This window comes from Phoxinus phoxinus (genome assembly GCF_949152265.1).
Source record: "Phoxinus phoxinus genome assembly, chromosome: 10".
NCBI lineage: Eukaryota > Metazoa > Chordata > Actinopteri > Cypriniformes > Leuciscidae > Phoxinus > Phoxinus phoxinus.
In genome coordinates this window covers 31,671,792-31,698,272 of record NC_136885.1, presented here as the reverse complement: position 1 = coordinate 31,698,272, position 26,481 = coordinate 31,671,792, and the positions used below count along the sequence as shown (strand labels likewise).

Below are 26,481 nucleotides of genomic sequence, written 5' to 3'. Positions count from 1 at the left end.
TTCCAAACCCTGTAGGAGAAATTAACAAATTATATAATCCCAAAATGATTGCTGAAACATGCTGTTAGAATGCATTAGAATGTTTCTTTATTGGTGATATTTGCATATGTGCACAAACAAATGCTGTTGACCTTCAGAAAGGTCAGAAGAGAGAGAACCGCATTACACACTGAGGCTCAAATTGTGTGAAATGAGAGCGAGTGCAGATGGAGCCAAAACCAGATCAATATACCGATTAGAACTGTAATACGCTAATGGTTTGGCGAACGAGCGGACAGAAATAAACCCATGAGCATAATCACAGTGTCATTTACCTCCTGCTCCCAAACACACTTTATTTTCTTTAAAATCATCTTCCCTTTATTGAAATGAGGTTTCCATGAATCCCTAACAAGTATAAAGTATAATAATTTCAAATGTAACTTAAATTATTAATAATTATTATAATAATATTTGGTTTGTGAACATAATCTCAAAATACTTGTTGTTGTTTACTGTGTTTTACTGTTTTTGAAAAGAAAAAGGGCCTTAAATAAAATAAATTCTGCATAATTTTAATGAATTTTAATTATATTTTTACATTTACAAAAATACATAAACCGCTTTAATGTATGCACGCTGTGATTTGAACAAACCTTTCAATTAATTAAAGGCAATGTGAAAAAATGAAGTCCTGCCTGTGCATTGTGTTTTAGGGGCGTGGCCATAAGCTCGTGAATATTTCATTATGGTGTCCTGGGCACGATGTTGACTAATAAGAACCGCTAATTGTTGTTGTTAACAATGGTTATAGCTTTACACACTGTTAAACAAACCTGTGAAATTTACGGTAAAAAAACGGCAGCTGTGGTGCAGTATTTGTGCAGTATTTTACCGTAAAAAAATATGGTGGCAACCTTTTATGTTTCACAGGACTTAAATTTACGGGCAAAAAAAAAAAAGCAATGTAAAGAAAATCTGTGAAATTTACGGTAAAAAAATGTCGGCTTGAATGCAAGTATTTTACCGTAAAAAAAATGGTATTAACTTTACTTTGGACTTAAATTTACGGCAAAAAGAAATAAAATAAACATCAGCAGGACTTAGATGTGTGGTAAAAAACATCAGCTGTGGTTCCCAGTAATACCATAAAAATACAGTAGTAACCTTTTTAGTTTTTACGGGACAACCCTTATATTTCATTAGCCAATAAACGTTATCATTCAATTTCACTAAAGTATTAAAATCTGCTTAATACATTTGTAAAACTGATAATAATACAGGAAGTAAAAATTATTCAAAGTTCACCACCATTTTCCACAAGCTGAGGCACATGTTAATATAAAGAAGGAACACAGTGTCATTCACACAAATACAAAACACCATCATGGTGACACACACACATGACTCCAAATAATGTCATAAACATTCATTAAACAATATATGATGTAATATAAACCCCAAATGTACATAACTGATAACAAAAACTTGAATAAAACATCAAATGTGAAGTGTGTGAAACTGGTAATGTCAATTTAGGGAAACAACAAGAACAGAAAAAAGAGAAGCGACGTGCAGAAACACAAGAACTACAACTGACTTCAGCCACAGACTTAGATCAACTGAAGATAAAAAACATTACATTTCTCAAGATCTTATCAGAGGATTAAACAACTCCACAAACAGCATTACCAGCTTCACTTATTAATACTAACCATTATCTGTTTAATCTGTTTAAAGGAATAGTTCACACACAAATGTCTTTTTTTAAATAATGTAATATATGTAAATAATGACAAGATTTTAATTTTTAGGTGAACTATCCCTTTAAGGCACCATGATTGAGAGGATTTTTTTTTTTTTGCACTTAGTTTACTCAAAAAGTTTATTTGGAGAATCATATACTAATTTTGTGAAGAGAAACAATAAGATAAAATATATTTTTGCAAACTACATATTCAGAGATTTGATATGGCACAACCAGACGCATCAGAAGGATAAATCCAGTGAGGGTGAGCTGGTGTGTGTCACAGTACAAATGTTTTAATGCTTCTTATCAGATCAGGCCACTTAAAGGCAGGAAGCGGGTCGATGGTCCACTCTGACAAAAAGGTAATGCCATTAGCTCAGGCTGTGATTGGCAGATGCTGCTGGAATGAGGGATCATGGGATTGATTGGCCACCTCCGCACTATTATGTTGAGATTCATAAGATCACTCATTTGCTTATTAAATATTGATATTGACTGATGCCCTTTCCTGGAGATGATTGTGGTTTCATATGCCTTTATTTAAACAAGTTTTAGTAAGTGTTCCAGCACAACATCTGGCTGTGTCCTGCTGGAATCTGTTTGTTTTGGTCTACTTTAGTAACAGGTTTAAGGTCTTAAGGTTTAAGGTTTCAGCTCTTTATTAGAGATGGACACCACATGGATCAATAACTCCAACCAGGACAGAAGCCTCGACCACTAATGAATACTGGCTGACCCATGCGTTTCCATTCAGACTCGGAAGCACGAGAAAAAACAACTGTTTTATCTGTAGATATTCCAGGATGCATGTATGTTCTCAATAAGAAAGGGAAAAAATTAAATGGAAAATAATGAATGAATCACTATTCACAAATATGGCGGAAATTACTTTTTTCTTCAAAACAAGAAAATAATTAGAATTTATTTATATGTCAAAATGGTGTGTTTTGAGAAAGGATTGCATTTAGGGTTGTAATGTCAATCACAATTTGTAAGCAAGAAAATGCCCTTATTAAACCATTACCTTTCAACAAATGGAATTTTTATGAACTTTTATGAACTTTTAACTACACCATAATTAATTATGGTGTAGTGAAGTTATCATGTAGTTGAAGTTCATCCATGAGTTATTACTGTAAATTAATGTATAATAATAATAATTATATATATATATATATATATATATATAAAATCTTCTTTAAAGTTTACAATAAAAGGAGGTTTAAGTTGTCATAAATAAAAAACGTATTGGCATATAAAGAGGACAGTCATATTGGATTATGTGTGTAGGGGTCAAAGGTCATCACCTATGGTGATTTGGGTGTAAGGTCACAACTTTTATGGTTATAAATGGTTTTTAAATATCTGGTTCCAGAGGGTCAAATAACATATGCTCTGTTTTATTTTGATTCCTTGTGATTTTGAGTTCAGCTTCAAACAGAATGCATTTACAATCACATTTCTTAGCATTAACGGGCAATAGAAACACACAGAGTAGCATAGAAGAACAATGGAAAGAGTGTGGAATGATGGATTGATCCTTCACTCAGCACCTCAGTGATTTTAATGACTGTATCCGGAGAGCTGATCACAGCACTTTGAGCTCGTCGGCTTTATATTAGCAAAGTGAAGCGCCTCTCGCCATGTTTCTGCAGACGCTGGCCAGAAATGCTGACTTGGGTACAAAAACAAGCATTTAATTAAATGTGGCGGGTGGTATATCATAGCAATGGATTTTAGAGATTAATTCCAAAATATTTCTTGGAAATGTATTAATTTTGCTAAGGTTCTCATTTTACTTTTGTGCAATGCTGGCTCAGTTTGCTGAGACAAGACAACTGGACTTAACTGCTTCTTTTCATGGTTGACGGGGCTTTTTTATTCTGCTGGCTCTAAGTAGGTCATTCTCACAAAGACCAGTCCTGGCACCATTTAAATACTTGGCCCAAAAGCCATTTCCACAACCACACAACTGCACAACAGAGTTTTTTTGTCATGATATTGTTTAAATGCATGATTCTCAGACATAGATACATACATATTTAAAGCATAAAATAATACAAACTTGATATAATTGCTTATAAAAGTGCATACACAGATGGGCTGGTTAGTTGAGCTTTAGTTAGTCTGAAAAATCACTTTCATTTTTCGAACCATGAAAATGGAGTGAAGAATTACAATAAATGCAATATTTGTTAGACACAGTGAGCTGACAATGAACAATGGCAAATAAATATTTTTCAAAGCATAGATCATAGATATATAAAGTGCAGTTATAGTCGATTTTTATCTTTAGTGTGATTTTAAATACTGTGAAATCCAGCTAACAAAAAAGTGTTCTGAGAAAATTTTGCTAAAATTCCCATTTCTGAATGGTTAAAAAACAGTTTTTTTTTTTTACTGTTTTAAGAAAGTTTTTTTCTTGGTTATAATATGCAAACATTAAGGAAACTTAATGTGAAACTTAATAAAACCATTTTATTCTGCAAACTTTATGGGAATGTTACTTTTGAACATCCAACTAAATCGTTTCAGTAAAATAAAAATTCCATGATGAATTTTTGAGCTAACGTTTTGACCAGTTAATTTAAATAACTAATTAGCATTCCTGGAAGAACATTTGTTCATAACTTTGAAAGGAACGTCAGCTAATGTTCCGAGAACGTTCCCTGTTAGCTGGATAAATGACTAATGATCCTGTTTAACCTTTCTAAACCTCCTCTGCATGCACACAGACGTTCACGTTCTTGTGTTTGTCCCAGTAGTGACAATCTTCAGGAAAACTCGACACAGCGAAGCTCTCCTTGTGACGACTGACGGCATGAACCAGAAAGCCAGCTAACTGCTTCTCCAGAAGCTCCACGACAGCTTTGGCATCTCCCTTCCTCGCAGGACCTTCCATCATCTGTCTGATGCTCTCATTGGGCACAGGCTGAGGGGCGCTGCAGAACGAGACCACCAGGTTTATGTCATTTCCTTCAGATACTTCAAAATAACTCTGTCCGGCCACACTCTGAAAGTTTTGTCCAGCTCTCAAGTTCCTAATTTTGCCCAAGTCACTAACGCCTCTGATGGACCAGCTCACCCAGTCGTACTTCTTCACCAGGAAGTCCAGCAGTTCATTGGCCGTTTCCTGGAGGTTCCCATCCTCTCTTTCCTTCACAAGCCTCTTGATGTCCAGTTCAGCTTGCTCTGGAAACGAATGCACACATTTCTCTATCGCTTCCTTCATTTTCATCTCAATTTCTTGGATCTTTGCGCTCCACTCTTGAATCTTCTCCTGCTCCGCTTCTTCTCCCTGAGTAAGGAAACAATATCCCAGCAGAGCGATTATTCCCAGGCAGAGCAGCTCCTTCAGCCGGACGCAGAAGTCTTCCAGGACCCTTCTGTTTCTGGCCTCGTATTGTTCCACAACATCCAGGATTGGCTCCCCAAAAATGCTGTTCCCCATCACAGCATTATAAAGCACACAGAGGTTTTTCTCTCCTCCTGTATTGGGAAAATGCTGCAAGAACAAGCGTTTTCTGACCTCCTTATACTCAGGTTTGGCCTCCAGAATGTCAATGTATTTTCTGAACTGATTGCATAGATTTTCCTCCACAGCGAAGAACTCAGAATCCAAGCGTCCCTTTTTAATCTCGCAGTTGATGTCTTCTATTTGAGTTGAGAGGACATCCAATTTGCTCCTCACAACTAGAAACTGATCTTTGACATATGTGATCTCCTTGCTCTCCACATTGTCCAAGACCAGCCTCAAAACTGGTGCAGAAGCTTCAAAGAGAGGACACATCCCTCCAACAGCGCTGGCCAGCACCTCGGCTCCTCTCTCGAACATCTCCATCACCGCTTCAATGGCCTCCTTCTTCTGGGCTACAACCCTCTCTAGTGGACTGGACATTTCTAAAAACAAACAAAAGCAATTACATCAAAGACACATTTCTTTAGTTTACCATTCAAATCTCATTTCTTTCATTGCTCAGAACACTTTGTAATTCTTATTGTTTAAGAAGAAAAAAAGTCTCTCTCATTCTTGTCTGGGAGAAGATGTTGAACATTAATATTAGAAAAGCTGTCCGACTTTTCTCAGACAGTACAGCCAAATATGGGAGACAGAAAAAAAATCTGAAGTGCATTGGTTCAGCTATGTCATAATGTTTTATATAATTATACAGTGTACTTGTTACACATACATATGCTACTTATACAGTAATGACAGTAAATCATGCAATTACATGCAACTAACCCTAAACCAAACCCTAACCCTATAGTACATGTAATTAATATTACTTAATTACCGTATAAGGACACATCAAAATAAAGTGTAACCTACGTTTGTTCTCATAAATCATCCTTTTAAAATCTTAATGATTACAAGTGTTTTCCATCACTGCAAAAAGCATTGAGTATAGGCATGAAACCCTCATCACGACACTAATTTTACAAGGATAGCCAATTGTGCCATCAGCATTTTTTTTTCTTTCTATTTTGAATCTGCATGCATGTTAATAAGCAAATCATGTTAAATCAAGTCCAGGCACATTTTAAACCTCGAAATGATCAAATTCAGAGCTAAATACTGCGACTTAGAATCATGTAGCATATATGGTACCAGTACCACTGAAAGTGCCATCTTCTGTTCCGTAAAGGACACACCTCGAAAAGCGTTTTAAAGCGCAGTCTGCCTCATAAGTGTCCTAAACGCGCATCGCAGCATTAACACGCGCAGAAAAGATTTCAAACAGGTTTCTCACGTCTGGCAGGTTGAAGTGCTTCTGTCCGAATTACGTGTCCGAAATTCAGGTTTTCCTCAGGTATTGGCTTGAGGAGGATATTTGTGATGATCTGAGTGACTGTGAAATGAACAGAGAGACAGCGCGAGGGCGCGCGCGTGCGAGAGAGAGTTGCGCGCGCTGAGGATACGTTGGGGTGATTTTGGTTTGGAAAGCCCTTGGCAACAGTCGGGTAAATGTCTGATTTTTTGACGTGGCTGGCTGTACTTTGCGTTTTATTCATAGTTTGACAACAGATAGAAGAGTTGTGTGTTGTTTCTAGAGAGAACTAGCGCGTAATGTTTGTTCATCAAGAAGAATATTGCGCGCAATGCGCAACATGGAGCAGCTCCTGTGGACAACAAGAAACATGCGCAGATATTTTCCACACAAGGATGGCAGGTATTTCACACAAACTATTGATATATTTGAGCTTAACTAGCTTTATATTGTATGATGTTATAGGCTGTAATATCAATGATATTATATGGGAAAATCCAGGGGAAAATCTTGATAATATCTGTGTGCTTAAATGTTCTCTTCTCTGAGCGTGTGATGATGAAGGAGGGTCTATGCATATATTATGAATCAAACGTGGATAAAAGGAACGAAAAGACGGAAATCACATGCATCTGTGTAGCCTATATATATTTAGGTAAATCAAGTGGTGGATGTACATTTATTTTCCAACAATCCACTAATAAACGTTTGGAAATAAGTCAGGTGTGACCTTGTGTCTGAATGAGTCATGCACGCTGAACATGATGGCATGTTCCCATGAGACCCAACAGAGAAGGTGTTGTGAATGTTATGAATATGATTATTCTGATTATATTACAGGGAGACCATGTGACATGGGGAAGTTACTATAAGGTTTTTAATCTAAAGTCTAAGCTTTTTTCCCCTTTCTCTTTTTTTTCAAAGCTTTCAACGACACCATTCACATTTATTACGACATTTTTGTGATTTATGTCCACCAAACAAAAATAGTTGGTGTGTAAAAAACAACACAATAAAACAAAACTGACATATTTATTTGATCTGAAAGCGTAATGTAAGACTGACATATTCATTCATTGCAGTTTCCCTTTTCCCCAAGTAAAATGCCAAATCATTGCTGCTTCCTTTTACATTTTGACCGTTTTTTAATTGTTTTGTCTTTCTTTCTTTCTTTCTTTCTTTCTTTCTTTCTTTCTTTCTTTCTTTCTTTTCTTTCTCTTTAGAATCATGTGTGATTGCCTGTCCGACTTGATGCAAGAGTCTTTGCAAACGTTTCTGGCAGATGATGACGTGAATGAGTCTTCTGTGACGTAACACGGGGTAAAGTTAATCTTATTAACATTTATGGACTATTAAATGAAAATAAGGAGAACTTAGGTCTGTGAAACGATTAATCGCATCCTAAATAAAAGTTTAATAATATATATATATATAAATAATACATGTAAATATTTCTTAAATATATACATACATGTGTGTGTATTTATATATACAAAATAATTATACAGTACACATATATTATGCAAACACAAACTTTTATTTTGGATGTGATTAATCGCGATTAATCGTTTCACAGTACTACTTTGTTTCATAACCATTATTGCCTGTGCTACTAGATTAGATTAGTTTATTCTAACATGATAGACACCATTTACTGAATAGAACAAGGGATCAAGATTTGGCAAGTTAGCGAAGTCCAGCTGCTGCTGGTACATACATGTTATTATTAACTACACCTTTGTGTGGGCAAAAAGCATTTTGTTATGATCATTAAAAAATGTAAGATTCTTCTGATAAAAAAAAAAAAAAAAATCCCATAGCTAAAAAATATATTTTAGTTTAGTAGATGTTTTAACCCACGTTTAGGAGGGTTTTTAAAAGTCTGAAATGGAAAAATATTTAATGTCTGCTGCAATTGACGTATGGATACGAAACCGTACGGTACATTTATTTATTTACCATTTACATGAATGAATGAATGAAATACAATTAAAAATGCAAATCAAGCTGCTTTATTTATAACGATGTAGTGAGAACATGTGTGTGTTCAAACGTGCAACAATTTGAAATGTTTATAATTGCATATCTCATGCTTTTTTAATATAAATAAAAAATGTGTAAATTCTAAACACACAGTAGCCTATGCTAGTAGGCTATTCATAGTTTGAGGCCTAAAGCTCAGATTGTGCTCTTTTACCGCCATCTAGTGGCAGGAGATCATAGCATACACTTGGTGTTCAACATGGGTTCCCAACTTCCGGGAATTTATTTAATAAATTGGACTATTCTATTGCTTTACAATGAAATGCAGGAAATCTAAATTAGAAAACCATATAACAAGAAAAACAGTCCCCTATAGAAGTCCCCTCATATACTGTAATTTCCTTTAGTTCAATAACATATAAAAATGTATGTGTATTGCTCATGGATAAATGTATATAGATTAACTAATTAATTCACAGGAATATGAGTTATATATATATATATTTACTGTATGTAATTGATTTGAGTCAAAACAACTTGGAATGTTTCCTTGTATCTTTATTGAAAAATGTAACAATATTGTACAGTTATAAGTGCAACAGCATTCCAAAGACCAAATTACAGGAAAGTGTATTTTAACAATGATTGGGAAGGTAACATGTTCCAATCCTTGAGACATTCAAAAAGTACACGAAACAGAATTATAGTGGCATTTATATGCCAGTGCTTTACGGATACATTTAAAAGAAACGTGATTATCTAGATGAACTTCAGTCGTGTCAGACTAAACGTCCAGCACTGTACATTGGGTTGCAGTATAGCAAGCACATCAGCTGCTTTAATTATCCCTAATAAAAGGGTCAAAGGAATGCAAAAAGAGACCTTCAGTTTAGATGTCACTTATTATATTAAAATATATGCTCTGATAATCTGTTCTAATGGCACTAAAAATGACACATCATGATACAATTAAATGCATACTCGAATTAAGTATGCCAAAAAATACATAAACATGAAAATTTCACAGACAGAAATTTTGATCTTAGTATGCACAGACAGAAAATGGTATGCTCTTTATTTTGCAATGTTTGTGTAGATAGATAGATAGATATATAGATAGATAGACAGCTAGACGATAGATACTGACTGACAGAGAGTTTCAGTGTACATACTTTATATTTATTTATGTAGTGTTGAAGCTTTTTAAAAACAATTTTCAAGGTGACACTGCTTTTGAACTTTAATAATATTTATATAAGCACAGTCAGCATTCTGTAGATTAGTGTGAATTATGCTTGTCATGTAGTGTTAAATTGAGGCAAGGCATGAAGAAATGTGATCATGTGATTAAAAAAACAAAAACAAGAATCAGATAACAGGAAATGATGTCATCACTGTGTAACCGTCAGCATAACTGGCTCATCAGGAGGGTAATGCTGCATTAGATGCTGCAGGTCGATGAAGTCCATTACAGGAAAAGGCAAAGCACGAGTGCAATAAAGAGCGTTGGTTGTGCAGAAAAGCATCACGATCACTTGCATCTCCTCAGCACCTCCTGCATTTTCACCTGCACGTTCTTCATATTCTCTTCCCACTCCTCGTTCCGAGACTCCAAGTCGTCCCCGAGGATGCCGTAGTAGCCCATCAGAGCGATGAACCCGATGCAGAACAGGTACGCGAGTCGCGTGCAGAGGTTTTCCATGACGCGCTGGTCACCCTGCGAATGCTTCATGTACACCTCCAGAATGGGCTGGCTGAAGAGTTTGCGCTTCCCCATCACGCCTTCATAAAGCGTGTACATGTTCTGGTCATCTTTGTCGTTGATGAAGCTCTCGACGAAATCTTCCCTCTTGCGCTGCAGGTTCTCCGGCTTGGCCTCCACGATCTCCATGAATTTGCGGAACTGATTGCGGATGTTTTCTTCCACCTCGTGGTACTGTTTGTCCAACGTCTCCTTTTTGATTTGCATCAGGGCTTGGCGGTTCTGCTGTGAAATTTCATCCAGGGCTCGATTCACGCTGCCGAACTCCCGTCTGAGTTTCTGAATGTCTTCATCGTCCACATGGTGCAGCACCACCCGGATGAGAGAGCCGGCCACGCCGAAGATGGGATTGACCACCGCTGCCGCTGACGAGATGGTGGCCACACATTCTAGAACCTTCACAAGGCCCCTCTTCAGCTTCTCCGGGTCCTCGAAGATCTCAGCCATTGTGTCTGGAGGAGGACTGTATTAAGCTCTTGAAGCGTATTAACCTGAAGAAGGAAACAGATCACAATCTCAGAGTTAAACATGAACTCTATTCAAAATACTTATCTACAAGGAATCAATGGCTCAATCAGCATTTGTGGCATAGGGCCCTATTTTACCGATCGGAAACGCAAGAATTAAACGCGAAACGCAAGTAAATTTGTGGGTGGATCTCGGGCGCTGTTGCTATTTTACCGGCGGGATAAATGACTCTTGCGCCCGACGCAAATCTAAAATGTGTTGGTCTGAAGTCGCTTCATTACTCATAGGTGTGGTTTGGGCGTAACGTGCAATAAACCAATCAGAGCGTCGTCTCACATTCCCTTTAAGAGCCGGCGCGCTTGTTCCATGGCGGATTGCTATTATAACGGCGGATTTGCCAGGAGCGGTTCACAGCCGAGGAGACCGACTTTCTCGTCAGGGCCGTAAAAGAAAGAGATATCACATTGTATGGGAGAAACCCACCCAAATAAGCTTCGGTTAAACAGGCGTATAATAATTTGGGTAAATGTGTAAGCTAGATCTATGCCTATTTTTTCTCATCTTCACAGACACCACAATGATTTCCCTCGTGTGGTAATATTTTTCCTTGTAATTATGTATGGTTTGCAAAAATATGAACTGCTGAGTCTGTGTAGATGAGAGAAGCAAAGTGTATGTGCGTTGTGCACACGCTACATTATGGCCAAGCATGCACCCTTAAAATAGCATCTGAATAACGCGCCACTGACTTTAGACTAGGTTTATCCTGGTCTGTGGCGGAATTGTTTTCTGAAACTGTAAAATAGCATCAGGGAACGTTTGCGCCGGAACACCTCTCCTCTTTTCGCTGAACTTGTTGCTCTGTTTGCTGTGCGTCGGCTGCGAAATAGGAACGATACATGCGTCTGCGTACTAAGTCAATTGCGCTGGGTGCCAGATAGGGCCCTTAATGTTGATTACTGCAAGAATCATTTTGTTCCTCATTTTCTTTAAAAGTTCCTCACTGTTTATTACTCATTTTTTATGGAGGTAAATTAGGTAATTTATTGAGGATTTAAAAGCAGAAATGTAAAGCTTATTTTAAAGCTCTTACATTCATTCTGTTACAATGTGCACTTTATTTGAGCTGTAAAGCTGTTGAAATCATAATTTGTAGTTCAAAGCTGTACTGTAAGTGCTGATCAAATCGATTAATCAAATCACATCAATTAATCGTGATTAATCGCACCAAACAAAAGTTTGTAAATATACATGTGTATACATATACACATGTATATATTAGTGCTGTCAAATTGATTCATCACAATTAATCGATTCTAACATAAAAGTTTGTTTATATAATATATGCATGTATAATTATTATATATATTATATAAATATATACACACATACACAAATGTTTATGTTAGATGCGATTAATCGGCTCGACAGCACTACACAGAATAAGAGATTTTTCACACTAAATCATGTTAACATGCATACTTTTAAATCAACAGTGAGTACATAAACGTCTTTACTTCCATTACAAATGTGCCCCTTTATAACCCAGAAAGAAGAAGCAATATTATCCCATAAATGCTGTTGATTAAACTTAACTTGAACTCAGAATACTCCTTTAAAACATTTAGATTAGACTGAGCAACCACATCAATCTGCCTTTGAAACTTTGAATTTAATGCAAATTAAAGCAATTTCCATATTCACCTGCATTCTGCAGTCATTGTCCTTAGTGATCACATCATGAATTGACATGGCATAAATCAAATTTGGTCATAGAACATGACAAATACAAAGACTAACTGCCATATGAGAGGAAAAAAATATATATATCCATTTATTGTGCAAAGAATAATCGCAAAGATAAGCAAATAATTCTATAATAATTTGTGATGTGTAACACATCAAAGACTCACATCATTAGAAATATATATTTGTACAATATATTCAGTCACAATAATGACCAAAACATGCTTAATATTCTTTAAAAACATTTTTAGCTGTGATATACAGTATTAAAGGGATAGTTTTTGAAAAATGATCCCATAATTTACTCGCCCTCAAGCCATCCCACTGTAGGTGTATATGAGACAAACACAATCTGAGTTATATTACTAAATATCCTGGCTTTGCTTCAGAAGGCCTTTATTAACCCCCCTGGAGTCGTTTGGATTACTTTTATGATGGATGGATGCGCTTTTTTCAGGCTCTATTCCCTCTCATTATAAAGCTTGGAAGAGCCAGGATATTTTGTAATATAACTCTGATTGTGTTTGGCTGAAATATGAAAGTCATATACACTTAGGATGGCTTGAGGGTGAGTAGATTATGTGATCATTTTCATTTTTGGGTCAACTATCCCTTCAAGAAGAGATTGCATCAAAACGTCCATTGGCAAGCAGAGAAAGAATGACCCATTTTACACCCCACAGGATTTATTGAAACGTCCTTATTCAAGATTGCTTGTGACATTAAAACTTTCAGCATATTATGAAACGGATTTGTCTCAGCAGTTGTCCAGTGTGACTTCAGGTTTCCTCAGTGCATTGGTCCAGAACTTCTTGCATCTTGGCTTGAATCTCAATGACCCTCGGGCCCCATTTGTCTCTCACTTCATCCTCGTCATCCTCACTGACGGCGTAGTAGGCCATCAGCCCCATAAGGCCGATGTAAAACAGGTGGGCCAGGTGAGAGCAGCGGGCCTCCATCACCTTTTTGTTCCTTTGACAGTTCTCCAGGTACACTTGTAGGATGGGTCTTCCAAACAGAGCGCTTCCCTTCACACCACGGTAAAACACATCTAAGCTCATGTCGCTCTTGTCATTCTCGTAGATCTTCACAAACTCCTTCATGTGATGATTCGAGTTCTCAGGGTCCAGTTTTACTCTTTCCAACATGGTGTTAAAAGCACCGTACTGATGCTTGATGACTTCCTCGTGTTTACCGAAAGTCTCATTGATCTCATCAATGCGGATCTGTTGGAGCACCTTCTTGTTCTTCTCCGAGATGGTTTCCAGCTTTTCGTGGATCTCCTTGAAGTCCTTGCCCATCTCATGGTCTTCCTCTTCCGTGAGGCCTTTCCTGGCGACCCCGACCACTGAAGTCACAATCCCAAAGAGAGGATCTATGGAGGCGGCGAAGGAGGAGATTTTCTCCACATAGCACAGCACTTTGACCGCAGTCGCTTTGATCTCCTGTTTATCTGCCATAGATGGGTCTGAATCTGAGACTTTGGCTCTTCTAGTCTTTCAGTGTTGTCTGATTCTGAAATGAAAGGGAAACATATTCTTAATAAAAACAGAACAGACCAATATTACATTTCAACAATTCTGTCCTGAACATTCAACAACTGGCATGCTTCCTTGGACATTTTTTATGCTAAATAAATAAAAAAGTTTTTTAATGGGGGCAAAAATAGTGTAATTTATCTGCTTCCAAACCTTTAGGCTTCAGCATTGTGTATATAATTTACAGAGTGGGCAATTCCACAATGCATTTCTCTATTTTGAAACTGAACCTGCAGTGTTAAAATAGAGAAATGCTTCGTGGAATTTCCTTCTCTGTTTGAATATACTGTACATTTTTTACTGAAATTTTAAATTGAGTATAAATCTATATTTTAAAATGTAAACTTTCATTTCATTCAAGACTGAAAACTATCAAATAGTTCAATACAAAATTTCAAAATGGACAATTTTACTAATTTGAGTGAGTTTTGTATTTGTACACATATTAGAGTATCAAGCTGTTAGAATAGCAACATACTAACATTTATCTCTATTGGAATCACCTTTGAGTTGTCTCTTGTGGTTTTATTTGAGTTGCTGCCTATGTAAAGTGTCCAAAATTGATCTCTTTTAAGGTTGGATTCTACCTTGTATATCTAAAAGCTGTTTATGTAGGCCGTAGGTTTTGGAATAAACCTATATTTTCTCTTTCTATGACTGTAAAAGGTTGCTGTCCAGTTCTGAATCTGCCGTGTCCAGAATAATAATAATCAATTGTATCTGTTTCCTAATAAGTAACTAAAATTGAATTTTCACACCAGGGACATACCTGTAGAAATATTATCTAAACTAAAAAAAAAAAAAAAAAAAAAAGTTAATTTTATTTACAGGTTTTTGTGCTTTCAGAAAGGAAGTTCACATGAAGTGTTGCCTCTTATTTACAAAGTAAGGGATTATTCAATAAACAGTAGTAATCAAAAACCGGTTTGCACAGAAACAAACAAACAAACAAACTAGTAATTCAAAACTAAAACAATACAGTTGACAAGCTCGTTAGGTTTGACATTCCCATCAAACCACATGGCATAAATAATCAATGATGTCATGCTTTACTCATGTTTTCCTTATTATAAACAAATATATATAAATGGAGTTTTTTTTGTATAGCATGCAGTTTATCTTTGTCAGTCACTAAAATAGGTTTCTAGACTGAATGAATGGCAGTATGGCTTGTAAACAGGCTAACACAATTAGCTTAAGAGGGAGGTTAGATGAACAGCAAAACATATTTGATTACATGAATATGCAGCAATATTATTCCACACTCATGTCACAGGACACACGTTTAAGCAGGAGAATGTGCTAAGCTATGAATCTTACCTTTAAATGCGTCTGTAGCTGTCAGTTCCTAATGGTGCTGCTGCTGTTTTTGTACAAGCAGCCACCATTTCACTGTCCGGTCTGAGAAACAGCGCCTCCCTCTTTGTCAAAAAAGGGCAGGGTGTGGGAGTGACTCATACCACAGCAATGCTGATTGGTTTAGAAGGGGGAAAAAAAAAGCATGCAGCTTTTCCGCAATGCCCTTTCTGAAGAAAACGCACACACCCTGCATGGAAAATGGCTGCAATGTGCTCTGCCAAGTTCAGTACTGAATCTTGTCACTTACAGACACGAATGAATAACTAGTTGGAGCGGATGAGTAAATTAGAGAACATTTAGATTGCCTATATAAAAAAAAAAAGAGGAAATTCTGATGGTGACTAATCTAATACTAATGCATTAGTCAAAAAGTATGTGGAAAAACAGTTTATGGGCCGTGCATTAAACAATTCTTACATTAAATTAAATGCAACAATTATATTAGGTTTTTTAAATTCCGCTCGTGTTTAATGAATGAGGCCGTGTGTAAAAATTCAGGAAGCAGGTACGTCCTGTTGTGGCTTATCTGGTTAAGTGAGAAAAAAACCACTAAAGCATAAACAAAGGATGAATATATGCAGAAAGGAGAGGCGGTCGGGCAACTGTGAGTGTCAGCTGCCATTTGAACAGCTGTAAGAGAGTCAAGTTCATGACAGATGCGTGGTGTGTGTGAACTGGGCTTTGTGTGGGTTCATTTTGTAAACAGAGTGCCGGCAGATTACATTGAATAGCTAAGAAAATAATATGCATTGTATGCTTTGAGAAAAAAGGTCACATTTTAACTTTGTTTAACAGAGAATGAGTGTCACCTCTAACCAGTTAAGACAGGAAAATGAGCTCTTACGTTGCAGTGAGAAAGACTGGATGGCCCAAATGGAGAAACTTGTTTTTTCTTCTTCTTCCAAGTACCTGCGGCAGAACAGAGGGGGTGTTACAGCAACTGTTGCAAACTGGTCTTTTTTTGTAAATATACATTCCATTTGACAGATTTCCAGCTAACAGGAAACATTCTCAAAACTTAAGTTAATGTTCAGGCAAGTTTCACTCAGAGTTATGAATGAACGTTCTTCCAGTAACGCTACAACGTTCGTTCAAAGTCATCTGGTCTTTAATAATGTTAATAAATAAAATTAGCACAAACACATTTATACATCATTCATGGATCTTTTTTCCTGAAACATTTTAGACCTTTTTTAAATGTTCCTACTACTGAGAACATTCAAAATTAACATTCCAATCATGTTTGCAAAATGTTAATATGGAATGCTTCCATAGTATTCGCATAACTAAGAGAAACATTTGTAAAGCATTCTTAGAACACATTTGTGTTAGCTGGGCTACTTCTGAGTCCTGTTATTAAACAGTGACACATTAGCAAGCTATCAGTGTTTTTTGATGTCAAAGTACATTATGACTCATTGAACTTCATAGGAATATTATGCCGTAATTCTATGAAAGCTAAACAATATGGTCCTAAAAACTTAACAGTTCATAAAAATCACTTCTAGAGGTTAAGACTGTAATATGGAAGCTCCATTTCGGTCTCTGAGCAACTGCAACTTCATATCTTGCAATATTTCAGGGGGAAAATATGGGATGGATCAGTAAAAATGTTGGTATGGCAAGAAAAAAATCTGAGCTCTACTAATATGAAAGCAAAACATTATCAATTCTAAAGGTTCAATCAATGTTTTTGTGTCACTTTATGGCTCATTAAAGAATACTATCGCATAGATTTGGAGAAATATAAACTGTATGGCTATAAAATATAATTGGCAAATGTCTTATGACTTACCACTTAAAGGAATAGTTCACAAACAAAAAATTGTTATGATTTACTCCCCCTGAACTTGTTCCAAATCCATTGACTTCCATAGTATTTCCCCCCCTTAGGGGACCAATTTATTAAGCAAAAAAGATGCATGCACCTCTAAATTAAAGCATATTTACTGCTCATATTTTCCCATTTGAGACACAGACCCTTGTTCCTGGTCCATCCAGAGGGGGCAGTAATTTACATTTTCAGATTTCTGATAAAAAACGCCAGACAATGACAAAGTGAAATTGACTGTGATGCCCCCAGGAGGACTACATTTTAACCCTTTAAATGCTGGATGGTTTTAGGATATGAATAACAAAGTTGCACCTACTACATCCTCCATCCTATCTATTTTGTTCAGTATTTAACCCCTTCGGTTCATCTTTATGCTTTATCTTGTGTAAACAAATATGATTAGGTTCATTTATATGAACTAAATAACTCACTCATTTAAATATAACACAACTTCCCTCTATTCCAACAGGATGAACACACAAAAAAAATCAAAAGATTAATGATCATTGATTAATATGATCATCATTTTTGAGTATTTAACCCTTTCAGTTTATCTTTATGCCATATCTTGTGTAAACAAATATGATTAGGTTAACTGAATAGCTCACTTATTCAAATATAAAACAAATTCCCTCCATTTCCATCAGGAAAGACACAAATACAATTAAAAGATTAATGATTACTGATTAATATGACAGTCACTTTTGAATATTTAACCTTTTCAGTTCCTCTATGCCTTATTCTGTGTAAACAAATATGATTAGGTTAATTTACTGTATATTTCTTTATAATATATATAATTAACTTATTTTAATTTAACACAACTTCCCTCCATTCCAACAGAAAAGACACATATTGATTAATATGATCAACACTGAAAGGGTTAATAGGTCATTTGCACCAACACCAGCCCAATAGCAAAATGTTGTAAGTTTTATATTGATAGATAAATAATAAAAAGCTGGGCTGCCTTAATTAGTCCATTACAAAACTTAGACAAGGGCCCTGACGACTCTCTGGCAAGACTAATCTGAGACTAGTCCATACTGTGTGCTTAACTATTCCCATACTCCAGGCTTAACTAAAAGCAGTTCATGTTGTGTTTACACTCCATGCTCACTTAGTTAAGACTGGAACATGATCTCCTAAAGGTTTCTTCAAGTCATCAATACTAACCATAACTCTGATTATTAGTTACTTAATTGTAAAATATCATTCTTTTTCTTGCAGTTTAACTTGAAAACCGTTTTATGTGCTTGAGCACAGAGATAAAAAACACAGAGTGTCGAGTAAGTCAGGAAGTAAGCCATCCCAACAGCATTCACCACTCCAAGGAGCGGCCATCTTTAAAGCTCTCTATCACTACACTCAGAGAAGCTAATATGTCAAAATTACCTGGTAAAATCACATAAATACACAATAATATATATGATTTACATACTTTTAGTACATTTAAGTGCGTTTTAGTCTTCAGGGACACTCCTTAACATGTTTCCTCTCTTTCTTTTGTACAGCATTGCCTGAATGTCAAATTGGCCACTTCCCTTGGACAAGCAGCCAAGGGATCAAGACAGAACAATTGCAGACCATATTTAACAAGCCAAAGCACAACAATTCAACATCTTCCTGTGTTTTCCCAACCAATGTGAGTATTTGAAAAAGTCTACAGCCCATTTGGAGTAGATCACTTTCAGCCAGCAGTTGTCTGCCCTGTTATAGCTCCCCCTAGCAGCTCCCTCCATATTTCCTTGTTCATGCTAACCATGATATCTATTCTCACCCTATACAGACACCATGCAAGACTTGTAAAAAAACATATACAGGCATGCATTAGGGCCTATGTACATCCCAATGAGCCCATCCATCCATTAGTGGCCTGGGCCATTGGAGAATACAGCTCCTCTTACCTTTTCAGATGGCTCTCTTCAAAGTCCCAATCCCGACTGTACTTCTTCTTCCCAGCAAACACTGCAAAAGAGGCACTTCCATTTTAGCTCAATATGGAGGGGTGTTCAAATTGGACTATACCATTTAAACTGGTGTACAGATGGCCCTGGGGCCTCAAAAAGGGCCCTTTGGCCACCAATATTAATGCAAGTCTCCACTTGCTCCATTGCAGAGGCATGTATTAACCCCTATTGACCAGCCCCCTCCTCAAGCCAGAGATGACCTCCCCCAATGACATTCAAATATTCCAGCCTTCCAACAGTCAGATAGTCTATACAGAGAACCGACTGTCACTTGTGGAGGCAGCTGAGGGCACACAGAGTCTCCAAACATGCCAGCTGCCAAGCTCTGCCATTGGTGACACTGGGTGGAAGCTATTCATGGGGGGCTGTTTATTAAAATTAAGCTTTAAGTAATACATTAAGAGTTAGAATATACCAAATTTAGCTAAATAGGGTACTGAAATATGAGCCATCTATTGCATACGCTGGCACAGAGTTAAAAAAGCACACTCTTCCAGTGGTGTCAGTGTGTGTCCAAATAGGACACCTGGTTCTAGCATTAATAAAAGAGCTTAGCAGCCATAGCTTTGGAGTTTAAAATATATTTTAAGGTATACCAAGCCACATATATAAGTTCTGATTTGAGACCAACCAGTGTTGAATCACTGTTTTGGATCTATATGAAATGCCTCAATATCATCATTACACAGGCTTTATGAGGGCACAGACATTTCCAAGCTACTGTTCCTTTAAAGACATCAATCATGCTCTAAAATGACCTCTTCAATTGTCTCGTTAATCATGCAGGAATCAGCGTACAAGAACAATATTTACCCAATAAAACAAGAAATGATTATAAACAACTCAATGGGGATAAGTGCATCATTCTGTGATGCTGTAAGTACTTTGGACATGCTCTGAACAAACAGAAAAACGGATAATTTTGTCTGCAAAATGGTGCAAACACAGGATATATGTTTTAAAATATGATCACTAGCATATTTAGATGTCTTGAAACATAATGTACGCTAAAACTAAAAATAAGTCCCATGCACAGAAGCAAACATCTATCTAAATGCACAGAGGTGTGAAGTCACAGGATGAGTGTGTAAGGTCACAGCTGTTAGAAACAAAGAGATATGGGTATTGAAAGGCAGATCTACACAAGATTGTTTATTTATTGATTTTTGTCTTCACCGTGTTTTGTTCTATGTGTCACAGTCTCAAACATGTATTATAACATTAGCACGTATCTGCTACAAATTAATGTAGTTTAGAAATCTACAATTTTGAATTAATGCAAAGTACAAACTAATGATTGGTGTGCTATAATCTAACCCAATACATAGGTTTGTAACAAATTTGAAAACAAAAGGATTTTGAAGAATTTTGTTCATATTTATTGTGCTATTCACTCTTACTGATTTAAAATCATTATTATTCCATCACCATTTCTTTTAAACATTTTTAGTTCAAAATGTTAAACAAAGAGCAAATTAAAAAAAACATGTTGCATTGTCTCATTATTTTGTGTGAATCCAGTAGAAGTAGCTATATTGGTAAGCCTTGCAATCCCCCTAGTCTGCTCAGCCATGATATTTCTAGTTTTTTAGCATAAATTAAAAGATGTTATAGGCTTTTGATATGTCATCACCTCAGAAAGTTGGTGGTAGACTAGTGATTTGAAAAATCACCAGAAAGCTGACGGTGAACACTCATCATCGGTAGCAGTGTGTACTTAAGCATGCTTAGATACAAACTGACTGAAATAAAATCACAAAAACGCTTAACGGGGCGTCGTGCAAAATCTGAAGGGAGAGTGCGCCAAACCGCTGCGGGTGGGATGTTTTGATGAAACAGAAATAAGTGAAAAGAAATTGCAATGCATTAAACAACCTGAATTTGAGGGCGAACACAATCTAACATTCGAGCGTAGGATTAATTTCAGATAGGCATCCGTTAACTGCTCGACGCTGTGTGTGTGTGTGTGTGTGTGTTTATCACTGCCAGGTGTAGGCTACGCGGCCTAAGAAACAGCTCTAACGTGAAACTTCGCCTGACAAATGATGATTGATTCTGAAATGACGCCAGGAACTATGACAACGTATAAGGTACGATACAACAACATTGAATAAATATAAATATATATATCTCAAACGTAGCCTGATACTCACTCACAGTCTTGATGGATTGCTTTCATAGATTTTGTTTAGACTATGCATCGTGTCCGTCAGTCATTTTGATGGATCTCAGCAGTCCTATTCTATAATATTTATAGCCTATAATGAATTGGGTGTATTTGTGTACTAATGTCTGACCTTAATTAATACACATTAGACATTAAAGTCCCCCTGAGATAAAAAGCAAGGTTTTAATATTGTTTATGTCTATGGTGTTTTTAAATGCTTTAAACCCATTGCTGCTGAGTATTTTCTCCCTAAAACTGCAGTGAACCAAATACAGTCTCAAATACTCTACCTTGTAACCAATCAGGTGTGATCGTCTATGATTGGATCTCTGAGCTTCTGTGAGTGAGTGGAGGCGGGGCTAATTTGCATATGCATATAACTGCATATACTAAATGAGGCAAGGGTGTAGAGTAAATAGTTACAAAAATTGTAAATTCAAGCTATTTTAAAGCCTGAAGAATTTTTTTTCACGTAAAAAACAAATATGAGTTTTAAGGGATACAATTATTGACTACAGGGGGACTTTAATTTAATAAAAGATCCGACCCCAAGTCCAGACAAGTCTGTTGATTTAAAAGCGTCTTCCATGAAAGATTATTTTACTATTTTATTATAGGCCTACATTTGAATTTGGGAGTAAATTTGTTTCGAGTTTTTCTTTTCTGTCTTTTGTTTTGTGTTTTAATTTAATGGAACACATGTTTTTTCTTAACACAGCTTCCCTTGTTTTAACAACTTCAAAACTTTACACAAACATGCCTTTGACTCGTCTTTGTTCTACCAGATATGCAGATTACCAGATAAACAAGATCTGTACTATATCAACAGTCCAAGTGCCTGAGATTGAAGTTTCTTCTGTGAAGTTTAAGTCTAACAATTTATTAACCTTTATCTTGGTTTTGAAAACATTCTAAATTCAAAGCTTTGAACGGTCTTGATTGACAAGATGATGTGGGAGGAAATGTGTCAAATGGAACTTATATTCAACAACATTATAATAATCATAGAGATGTGTAAAATGTACAGTATTTTTTTTAATACTGTCAACATAATTCTGAGTTAAAATTTATATTTTTATTCTATATTCTATAGAATAGATAGAATTCTATAGAATTCTATATTTTATAGAAATTACATGACGTACAGTAGCTACTATGAAATGCCTAATAAAGTCTTGTCCACTGTATGTGTGCAGTTATTGTCTCAATTGCATGCGTCTAAGTTATTGTAGGTTGTGATTGCAAAATATAAGTAGATAGCTGTAAATTGAATAAAATTGCCACACGGTTGGTTATGTAAGTAAAATACTTAGAAACTGGAGTAATAGTATGTTTTATTGGTGTTTTAAAAAAAAGCTATACATTTCTTTTTCATTACATACACCAAAACTTTAATGGAAAAAGATCAAGGAAAATGTGCTTTTTCATGATATCACCCATTCATTGCTTTGAGGCCGAATGTAAAGATTATTATTCAAACAGAGGAGCCATTTCAAGACATTTTTAGCACTAACTCATACAGTATAAATACATTTCAGGCATGTGACAGAAAGGGAAATGTCTGACGGATCATGGAGTTGTGGGTACTGTCCATGGTGCTGTAGGATTTCTGTGACTTCCTTCTTTCTCATCTTGGATTTAGATAGGGAGGAGGTAGCAAAGATCATGTATTTTGTTTTCCTTTTTGTTAGATTACTTAAAGATCAGCTGTTTGATTAGCTTTGTCCTCACATGCTTCCACAGTCAATGGAAAATAAAATCAACCAACCTGCAAAATCCATCTTTGTCAAATACTTCCCAAAACAAGTGCAGAGCTCATGTGTACAGGTTTTATTTTACTTTCCAGTGTTAAATTTTACAGGACAGATATTACCATGCCAAGTAACAAAGGAAAACTTATTCTTGAGGTTACACTTTAACGAACCCTGAACGAACGGAAGAGTGCACTAACTCTCTTGACAGTTTACTTCAGATCATGGGAAGAGGAAATCATTGTAGCAGAATTTTTTTTTATTGATTACCTATTTTTATGACGCTGTTCCAGGTAGTCCTACGTTTCTTCATATTCATGTAAATCTTAAACTTTGTCTTTAGTTTCGTCATTTGTTTTTCCGGGACCTGAAGAAGAAAAAGCACGTGAACACATTGAATGTTATCTGTAGCAGAAGATTACGGATTCCTACACAATCAAAGAGTTAAAAGTAATAGTTTTAACTCTAGTAGTAATAGTAATAGTAATAGTAATAGGCAACACGAAAAGTAGCCTAGCCTGTGCGGTTTAGTCTAGTCACGTGCTCTTTGTTTATGTCCAACAGCTCTGTTTTTGTTCCACCTGTTGCTTCTTTAACAGCAGTATTCAAACAAATGAACGGAATCTTATATTTCCACGACTTCATCGTTTCTATGGTGTATTAGTATGGCAAGTCGTTTAGACTTTTATTCATTAAAAAAATATTATTTTTTTACTATTAGCCTAGCAATTCAATTGTTGATATCAAGAACAGACATTTACACTTGTTGTAACCACGTAATTATTGATATAAAAAAATATGATATTTACTAGTAATAGGCCTAATTGTATTTCTGATTTGTGTGATCAGTAAAAAAAATCAATTCTGGGTATCACTGAATTTGGATGGCAGCTTTTTTAAAATCTTCGAGTGAAAATACAATTACAGATATCAAGAACTATAGTTTTTAGTTGATTTAATTCTTAAAGAATCAATAATTCGTGTTTCTGTGAGTGATGACCTCATTGCTAATTTCAAGAATTAATATTTTTACTAGTGGAAACGTCATTTCTGACATAAAAAAATTGCCACTGTTAGTAGTATAGGCTAAATCGAATTCTTGTATAACTTTGTATAACTTTTTGTATAAATTTTGTATAACTTGTTGTGTATAACTGATCTCTCCTTCCATTGGTCAGAGGCCTTGAGAAGTGTTGTGTCGTCATCATCACAGCGCCTCCCAGTTCCAACGGCAGCTCGTTCAACTTCTGCTTTAAATTAAATGAATTGCATAAAGGCACAAAGAAGAAAGTAAAAATATATATTTTATTTACGTCATAAATCTTTGAAATACAGTAAAAACCGTTGGGCGTCTATGTTCCCGCGTTTCGTGAGGAGAAAAGTTAAGTTCAAAAACCAAATGAAGACTGAAGCCACGAAAGTAGAGTGAGTTTATAACGGTCAAGACGCGAATCAGAGGACATTAATGATCTCTTTAAACCTTATAACACTAGCCTACAATGGTACCCTGGTGTTCTTCTACACAATCTTTAAGAAAAATTCCTGAAAAGGACTGAAACCTCAAAGCTACAGACATTCTTCTACTCAAAGTTTTGCTAGTTGAGATTGTAGTATCAGCAATCCACCACAAGAGGGAAGTATACATCTGACTAAACATCAGCGGACACAAAGCTGGCCAGCTCGTGGACATGCAACTGTTTCAGGTTTGATCTCTTCATTCCCCCACCTTCGCAAAAATGTATTATGCCGTGTGTGTGTGTGTGTGTGTGTGTGTGTGTGTGTGTGTGTGTGTGTGTGTGTGTGTGTGTGTGTGTGTGTGTGTGTGTGTGTGTGTGTGTGTGTGTGTGTGTGTGGATAATACCGTCCAACATAGCTGTCAAAGCAGATTACTTTCAGAATGTTTACCAGACACACACTCCAACAGACAACATATGCAAATACTTTGCAAATGCATTGCAAGTGTGGGTTCTATGCCAACATACATTGTTGTGATACTGTGGCAGAAGGAAATCTAATGTACCTGAAGAATATATATATACTCACCATATATATACATGCATCAATATGGTAGTCACACATGAACACTAAAGCACGTTTTGGAAGATGTTGTTAAATATGAAATTCACCCTCATGTCATTTCAAAACTATAGGCTACTCATTTCTTTTTTTTCTGGAGAAAAGTTCAGCAGAATTTCTGACATAATCCTTTCCATATACTTGATTAGAAAGGAAATGAGAAAGGGCCCTGTCAAGCTCTAAAATCTTTTTTTATTTATTTTTATTCTTTATTAAGTAGGCTATGTTTTATGTCATTTTTGGAGCGCAGCAGCATAATTTCACTTACATTGTACAGTAGAAATTCTTTTCTCATTTTGTGTTCAAAATGAACATCATACGTTTTGGAACAACATGAGAGTGAGTAAAAATAATGTCAGATTTGATTGATAGCTTCAAAACACAGATGCCTCATTATTTACAATTGTTTGGCCAAACATTGGGCTGAGAAACATTACACTTTCACCAGTGTTAGTGCTAGTGACACTTGTGTATTGTAGTAGGTGAAAGTGTTAGCTTTATCAGAGGATGCAATAGCATGTCGGAAGGTTTTATCACTCTCGAGGCCTCGCGTGGTTGTTCAGTGAAGTGACCCGGATTCTGAAGCAAAGTGGTGGAGGTGTTGTGGAGTGGGAATGGGGGTGGGGAGGGAGGGGGTCTTGTATGATGAGAGTGGATTAGAGATGGGGGGGGTATGGGTGATGCAGTTTTGCAGCTGTGCGTGTGCTTCTGTGTCTGTGTGTGATTACAGGGGGGCAGGAAAGGTTCAGAAGTGTTGGAGCAGAAAATCTCTCTTCTCTCTCCTCCTCCTCTTTCTCTTTCTGTCACCGGGCCAGACGTAAAGCAACAGCAATTTGTGCGATTTCACAGCTCACTGGATCCCAAAAAACTCTGACAACCTTATACCGAGAAAGGAAGAGAAGCGAGGAGAAATGGAAGAGTGGAACGATGTTATGAACTGAACAAGGGGAATTTGAAGGTCCAGGGAAAATATAAATATGTGGAATGATGAGGAAATCTAACTATTACAGTGTCTTGTTTTGCTTAAGGACCAAAGTGGCGAACTTAAACGGCACTGATATTTTTCAAAAGTAAACAAGATCTTCTTAAAATTAAACATTGAAATGTGTTAAACAGAGATAGTTCGAAATCCAAAAATAACCAGACTGTTGATGGCACCCATTGACTTCCATAGTAGGAAAAAAATATATCTACTATGGAAGTCAACGGCTACCGTCAACTGTAGTTACCAAAATTCTTCAAAATATAATTTTTTGTGTTCAGCAGGAAAAAAAAACTTGTACAGGTTTGGAACAACTTGAGGGTGAGTAAATGATGACAGAATTTTCA

At 36.3% G+C, this 26,481-nt stretch overlaps 2 protein-coding genes and 1 long non-coding RNA gene across 8 annotated transcripts; 1 reads left to right on the top strand and 2 right to left on the bottom strand.

Annotated features, from left to right (window-relative positions):
* Positions 1 to 3,273: 3,273 nt before the first annotated feature.
* On the bottom strand, positions 3,274 to 6,742 carry LOC307004947 (uncharacterized protein; the record flags this gene model as incomplete). Its single annotated transcript, XM_079624600.1, has 2 exons — positions 3,274 to 5,629; positions 6,481 to 6,742. 2 exons carry the CDS (start codon positions 6,740 to 6,742, stop codon positions 4,440 to 4,442), a joined length of 1,452 nt encoding a protein of 483 aa, XP_079480726.1. The 3' UTR covers positions 3,274 to 4,439.
* LOC307004949 lies at positions 6,633 to 21,315 on the top strand. The gene is made up of 5 exons (XR_013799186.1): positions 6,633 to 6,900; positions 7,722 to 7,818; positions 18,419 to 18,586; positions 18,703 to 18,833; positions 21,148 to 21,315. It is a non-coding gene; the product is annotated as an uncharacterized lncRNA (long non-coding RNA).
* Positions 9,023 to 21,628, bottom strand: rpz (rapunzel). 6 transcript variants are annotated; one of them, XM_079624605.1, is made up of 4 exons: positions 21,312 to 21,628; positions 19,096 to 19,156; positions 16,199 to 16,263; positions 9,023 to 10,734 (listed from the first exon to the last, which is right to left on the bottom strand). In XM_079624605.1, the coding sequence occupies exon 4, from the start codon at positions 10,688 to 10,690 to the stop codon at positions 10,013 to 10,015; it is 678 nt and encodes a 225-aa protein (XP_079480731.1). In that variant the 5' UTR covers positions 10,691 to 10,734; positions 16,199 to 16,263; positions 19,096 to 19,156; positions 21,312 to 21,628; the 3' UTR covers positions 9,023 to 10,012. The 6 variants fall into 6 exon arrangements, with proteins under 6 accessions (XP_079480731.1, XP_079480732.1, XP_079480727.1 ...); XM_079624606.1 differs by having other exon boundaries at positions 21,316 to 21,576; XM_079624601.1 differs by lacking the exon at positions 9,023 to 10,734 and adding an exon at positions 12,179 to 13,972 and having other exon boundaries at positions 15,316 to 16,263; positions 21,312 to 21,576.
* Between the last annotated feature and the right edge of the window lie 4,853 nt (positions 21,629 to 26,481).